Below are 6311 nucleotides of genomic sequence, written 5' to 3'. Positions count from 1 at the left end.
ATTACACCATTATGTTGAGGGGCTCTATGACGAGGAAAGTAGTGAGGATGCTTTGTGCTATTTAATGAGATGACATCTACAATGAACGGTGTCGGAGCTAAGGACTGAGATTTTGGTGAATTCACGATTGGTAAGTTGAAGGTGAAAAGGATTTTGGTGAATTCACGATTGATAAGTTGAAGGTGAAAAGGAAGATAGATTTAAACCATTGAGGCATAGTTCTAAAAAGGAAAAGGAAGATAAGAGCTAGGTCTTGCTTGCTTGAAATTGAACCATCCTAATTATTAACTTATGGCAACCCGGTTTCAGAGTTTTGTTTTCCATCTGATGTTCCGCCAAATCCTATACAATATCAACTATTAAATTGTGAATTTATTATAGTTTGAGTATCAAATATGTCACTAACAAAAAAGAAAAACATATTTTTTTCACCTATAAATGCCCTGTTTCATATACTACTGTGTATGGAACATAGTTCATTTTCTTCCCAAATTTAACCTTCTATAGAAAACAATTTTGAAGAAACAATTCTTTTAAGACAATAAGTATTAACATCAAACAAAAAACAATACATTTATAATAAACTATAAAATTAAACACTCCAAACCATTTAATTGGATGGCCTATCCACCTAATAAAGATAAACAGTTATCGTAAGACAGATGTAAAGCAAGACCTGAAAGCAAACTGCTAAACAAAGTAAGCATTATTTGAAAAGACCCATCTGATACGCCATCACTTCAATTCTTGGAAGGAGCAGGATAGAGCTGGAGAACCTTTTGCCAGGAAGGTCTGCTGCTAATATCATCCCACCAAGCACTAACATGCTTCCTGCTCCTTATCATGTACTCCTTTCCCATTTGATCCACCAAGTACTGAGTAAATGGCAGGTGGCTAAGGTCAGCAAGGCTGAAGAAATCACCACCTAAGTACTTGCTCTTTGACAGCCTCTCCTCATAAATATCCAGCACCTTGGCAAGCTTTTCCTCACTCTCTTTGATCAAGTTTTCATCACGAGGGAACCCCAACTTGGAGGAGAACAGGATTTGAATGGTCAGGGTGTAAATTGGTGGGTGGTAGCTCTGTGCCTCGACCTCTAGCCAGTTTTCAACAAGACCTCTTTCCTCTACTGTCTTCCCCAGCAGATCAGTTCCCTGTGACTTGTACTTCTCTGCATAGTACCTCAGGATGGCACGGGATTCTGCACAACTCGCATTATAAAATTCATCAATCCATTTAATTATAAAATAAAATAAAAGCAAAAAGACAAATTAAAAAGTAAGTACTCACAAATTAAACTCTTGCTCGATACTTTTTGTTAGGCTTAGGCAATGCTCGGTTGATCAGATTCTTGCAATTATATAACACATAAAATCTTGACCCAAGTGTTCAAGTGAAATTCACCATGACTACCACTTTCATTATAAATAATGATTAAAAATTTTATAATTGTCCATTCACTGTGATTGTTTTCGACAGGGGAACCCACTTTTCACTTCAATTGTTTATGCATAGCAGATTAGATAGGAAAGACACAAGAAGACTGGAAACAATCACCGAACATTACAACAAAATGTAACTATTACAGGGAGATTATTTGTGACAAATGTACTCACTTTCTATCATTTCAGAATCAGCTCTAATCAATTTCCTTTTGATATGTGCTGGTTTTTGTCTAAAGCATAATTTGGATGATACCGATACAGAAGATACGACAGTAGGAAGAAATTTGGCCTGCTGCCCCTTATTTTCCCTTATATTTTCTCACAGATCCTCAAGAAAAATGGGGAGAAGGTATCATCTCAATTTAAAAGTAAAAGAACAGAGATTAATTACCATATAAAGTATATTCTCCATCTTGAGTGACAGGAATCGTTCCAAAAGGCTGCAAACAGCAGAAAAGAACAGATTAACACAAACGTAAACATAATCTTCACTGGAACATGATTAAACAGTTTCTGCTTAAATTTAAAAAAAAAAAAAGAAAGAAAGAAAAGGCTGTAGCTGCTGACCTGCAACTTGAGGTATTCAGGGTCTTTGTGCTCTCCTTTGAGCAAATCAACCGGGACAGTCTCAAACTCAACCTCCTTTTCAATAAGACACACGAGCACACGCTTTGGGGAAGCATAGGCTGGGCCATAAACCTTCACCACCATGACTGGAATATTGCTAATTCTCTTCCTTTCAAGTCTTCTATTGAAATTATTCAGTGAATGTCAGAGACTAAATATTCACATCAATATATAGAACTGGCGATGATAATTTTTTTGGGGTCCACAAGAATTGAAAGGTGGGACCAGGCTGCCCCAACCTCATTTCGAAGTAATTTTATGTAGGGTTTTCGCTAAGTACAGCTATCTCTGACAAGAGCCTTTAATGAATATAAAAAGGGAATGGTGGGTGTGTCAATTACTCAATTACTATCGTTTACGATTGTTGTGGTTGTTGTCGAGAAAGTAACGCCTGGGCATCTTTTCGGATGATTAAAGGATGAAAACAAGACAAGACAAGACGTCTGACCACAACCTGTGAGTCGTCCACATCGCCTCATTACTGTGGAGAATCAACCAGGGTTAGGTTAATTGTTTTGTCCTAATTGTGGAAAATCTCTTCCTTTCAGGGCCAATCCAACCAATTCCATCTACTCTTTTGTTTTTAATTACAATTGTCCAACAATGCGAAATACCGTAGAAAGTGAGAAAGAGTGCAAATCGATATGGGAAGTATCTTGCCAATGTGAAAAAATTAGCTGTACCCAATCGCCAAATTAAGGAGGTTGTTTTCTATAGTGTAAATAAAGAAAAAGTGGATTTGTTTTACAGAAGCAGCTATGCACCCACACTTGCAGCATTCACGGGAAAAATGGATAATGGGTAAGTTAATAAACATAATATATAAAAGATTTTTAAATTATTTTAAAAAACTTAAATAAATTTTTAATTTCTTATTACATTCAAATAAATTCATATATTTTTATTTTAAATTAAATAATTTTTTTATTTTAAATTACATAAGCCTTTATAACTTATAATTAACTTAATCAAAATATTATTTATAATTTTATGTCATATAATACTTATGTATCATATTGATATGTCTTATGAATGATGATATAATATGTTGATATAAGATAATGACATGATAAAATAATATTTTTTACTCTCTACATTAATACTGTGTGAATATAAAATAATAAATATTCTTTTAATTAGTGATAATTTATCAATTACTAGTTATATGAGCTTATTTGAGTTAAAATAAAAATATAAAAACTTAATAAAACATAATAAAAAATAAAAAATTTATTTGAATTTTTTAAAATAATATAAGTACTTTTTTTCGAGAATTATGCAAAGTTAATGTTAATTAAGATACTACCATCATCAACCTTTGATTGGATAATTTGCATTTCAACCATTTAACCAAAAAAATATTACAGTTCAATTGCTTTTGCTTTTGCAAACTTTTGTCCCCATTAATTAATTTTCAGATAATACATGGACGAAACTAAACTTATAAACTAAATTCTGTCCTTAAAAACAAAATGTAATTTATAAATTAAAAAAATAATTGAAAATAATTCAACAAATTTAATTGTGCCACCTACTTTCAAACATTTTACTTATTTCACCTGACGTTAATATTAAATAATTATTAAAGATAGTGACTTCATATGTAGCAAGAAGAGTATTAAATTAGAGAATTTCTCTTCATGTCAGTTAGAAAAATTATCACTACAAAACACATGTCATTTAAATTTTATAGAATAAATTGTAACTCTTAAAACTAGTTAAAAACAAAATTAAATATTATTTATATTTAAAATTTTAAATAAAATTGATTTTTACCTATCAATAAAATTTCAAAAAATTATTTTGTAAGACATACGTCATAGCCACAAATATGATGATTCATTAATAATAATAAGGGCAATGGAAATAAAAATTAAATATCAATTAATAAAAAACACTAATAATTCTTTATGTGCATAAATTGTTAATTTTTCAAATAAAATAATAGCACCCTAAAGCTATTTTTTTTCTCACATAATTTTGTGTTTTAATTTTATTCCCAAAAAGGTAATGGTGTTAAATTTTCAATTAATTTTTTGTAACAAGACAATAAGAATCTTTCTTTCATAATTTTTTTATTTTTTGTTTAATTTTAAAAAATAGATTTGAGCATTTTTGAGTTTGTTTTATGATTTTCTTTTCACTTTTTCTACTCCCTTTAAAATTGTTAATTTTTAACTATTTGGGTTTAGTGATGTTAAAATTCTCATTTATTTATTACGTAAATGAGTCCATGTATATATTTATCCAAAAAAACCTGAACTTCTTACAAATCTATGAGGTGCATTGTTTGTATTGTTTTGTACTTATCATTATTAGTATTGATTTTATTTTGTATTGATCTATTAGATCATCATTTCCTATTTTGAGAGATCTCCTTGCAAAAACCAGAGGAATTTTAAGCCTATATACTTCCTGTTAGGATATATTGGATCAAAATCACTTCCTTGTATTGATTTATTTGGACAATGAAAAAGTGAGGAGAGAAAGTGAGAGAAAAATCAAAAAAGAAACCCAATAAATGCTTAATTTTTTAATTAAACAAATAAAAAACAAAAAAAATTATAATAAAAAGCTCTTATTGTCTTTTTATTTAAAAAATTAATTGAAAATTTAACCTCCGTACTTCTTTTGGAAATAAAAGTAAAGCACAAATTTTTATGTAAAAAAAAAAATAACTTCAAGGTGCTATCTGGAGTTTACTCAAATTAAAAATATATTACAAGTTGGCAATAATATAACTTTAAATAAGTGAATTATCAATAATAAAATCTAAATTTATCTGAATGATTCTTCCAAATCAAATTCAATTTAACTTTCAAAGTCAATAATTCAATCCACGTTCAATTCCGAATATCTAAATCGATAACAACACGAGTCTAAAATAATCCGATCCAAACCCAACCTGACCTATCCAATTGCCACCTCATGAGCTCCCTGAGGATTGTTGATCCTATGGGCCTAAATTCTAGTCCAAGCTGCACCAACCCGAATGCCCATCTGCCACACATGAACCTAAACTTGATCCGCCCAATTCCTGTAATCTACCAGTAATTTCAATCTCCTTAATCTTACCATTTGCACATTATAAAGAAAAAAAAAAAAACTCATTTTACACACTACTCTTTAATCCTGTCAAGTAGGTTGAGAAACTCATTCTTTTTCTTTCCATACTCTTCCAAGTTCCGTCCTATGAATCTCATTCTTTTTTTTTTTAAATCCTTTTTCACAAGATATCCCTTCAAAGATAAAAAAATTTATATTGACTCCAAACATTAGAATGATGAAATGGATGGAGGTGAAAGAGGGTTTGTGCAGTCTAGTGCATGAGTTATAAAAACAAAAGAAAAGGAAACTTTTGATTATTGTTTTCCTAAGGGCATATAAAGCTTTCGGGGTGGAGAAACATGAGAATGGTGTCTCACATGTAGCTGATATATTATTAGGGCTTCAGTCCTCTACATATATATATGCAAGAGTACATATAAAGCCATTAAAGGTCATTTATGACTAATTAGGATAGAACTCATGTTATTTAAATGTAATTTGAATAACAAAATTTGGAGATTTTTATATGGCTTGAGACGTATTGATTAGAACGCTATGTTGTTTTTAAGGTAATTATATTTCTCTATTTTTCTGTTGGGATTAATGGTAATGCTAGTCACCAACCCGCGCTATGCTGCGGAAATTAATGTTTGACACGTATAGTTTAAAAATTATTTTGAACAATTAAATAATGTGATAATATATTTCATCTTTGAATTGAGTAATAAAATAATTGTTAACAACAATGCATAGATAAATGTTGCTAGTGATATTAACAATATTTTTTAAGAAAAAACAGTAAATATACAATATTGTGTTAAATCATATAATGAACTTGTTGATAAATCATTTAAAAATTCAGATAGAAATAGATATGCCAGTGCCAACCCCAATGGTTTACAATTTTAAAAAATAAATATATATAAAAAGTTATACCCAGCAAAGAAAAGAAGAAATTAAATCACAAAATGAGCAAAAAAAAACCAACCAACAAACTATAAGCAAAATACCTAATCCCAGGAAAAAAATGTAGAACCAACAAAACACACATGCAATCTCAGCAACCATGCAACTCAGAAAACTAAACCTAAACTCCAACAAACCATAGACCAATATATGCTAAGTAAATGGTTCAACTTCATTCCATTCCATCCAGACAATCACTCCACTAAAGAAGTGTCACAACCTCAA

The 6311-nt window shown here is 30.3% G+C and overlaps 1 protein-coding gene across 1 annotated transcript; it reads right to left on the bottom strand.

Moving 5' to 3' along the window:
* LOC18612217 (glutathione S-transferase F9) lies at positions 529 to 2235 on the bottom strand. The gene is made up of 3 exons (XM_007048890.2): positions 2013 to 2235; positions 1837 to 1885; positions 529 to 1201 (listed from the first exon to the last, which is right to left on the bottom strand). The coding sequence occupies exons 1-3, from the start codon at positions 2154 to 2156 to the stop codon at positions 741 to 743; spliced, it is 654 nt and encodes a 217-aa protein (XP_007048952.2). The 5' UTR covers positions 2157 to 2235; the 3' UTR covers positions 529 to 740.

This window comes from Theobroma cacao, chromosome 1 (genome assembly GCF_000208745.1).
Source record: "Theobroma cacao cultivar B97-61/B2 chromosome 1, Criollo_cocoa_genome_V2, whole genome shotgun sequence".
Classification (NCBI taxonomy): domain Eukaryota; kingdom Viridiplantae; phylum Streptophyta; class Magnoliopsida; order Malvales; family Malvaceae; genus Theobroma; species Theobroma cacao.
This window is presented reverse-complemented; position numbering and strand designations above follow the sequence as displayed.

Bases quoted from the DNA above. Each gene is read 5' to 3' on its own strand.
- LOC18612217 (XM_007048890.2), bottom strand. From the start codon at position 2,156: ATGGTGGTGAAGGTTTATGGCCCAGCCTATGCTTCCCCAAAGCGTGTG. The intron at 1,886-2,012 runs GTCAGCAGCTAC...TGCTGTTTGCAG, and splicing joins CTGAATACCTCAAGTTGCAG to CCTTTTGGAACGATTCCTGT. The intron at 1,202-1,836 runs GTAATTAATCTC...CGAGTTGTGCAG, and splicing joins TGGAGAATATACTTTATATG to AATCCCGTGCCATCCTGAGG.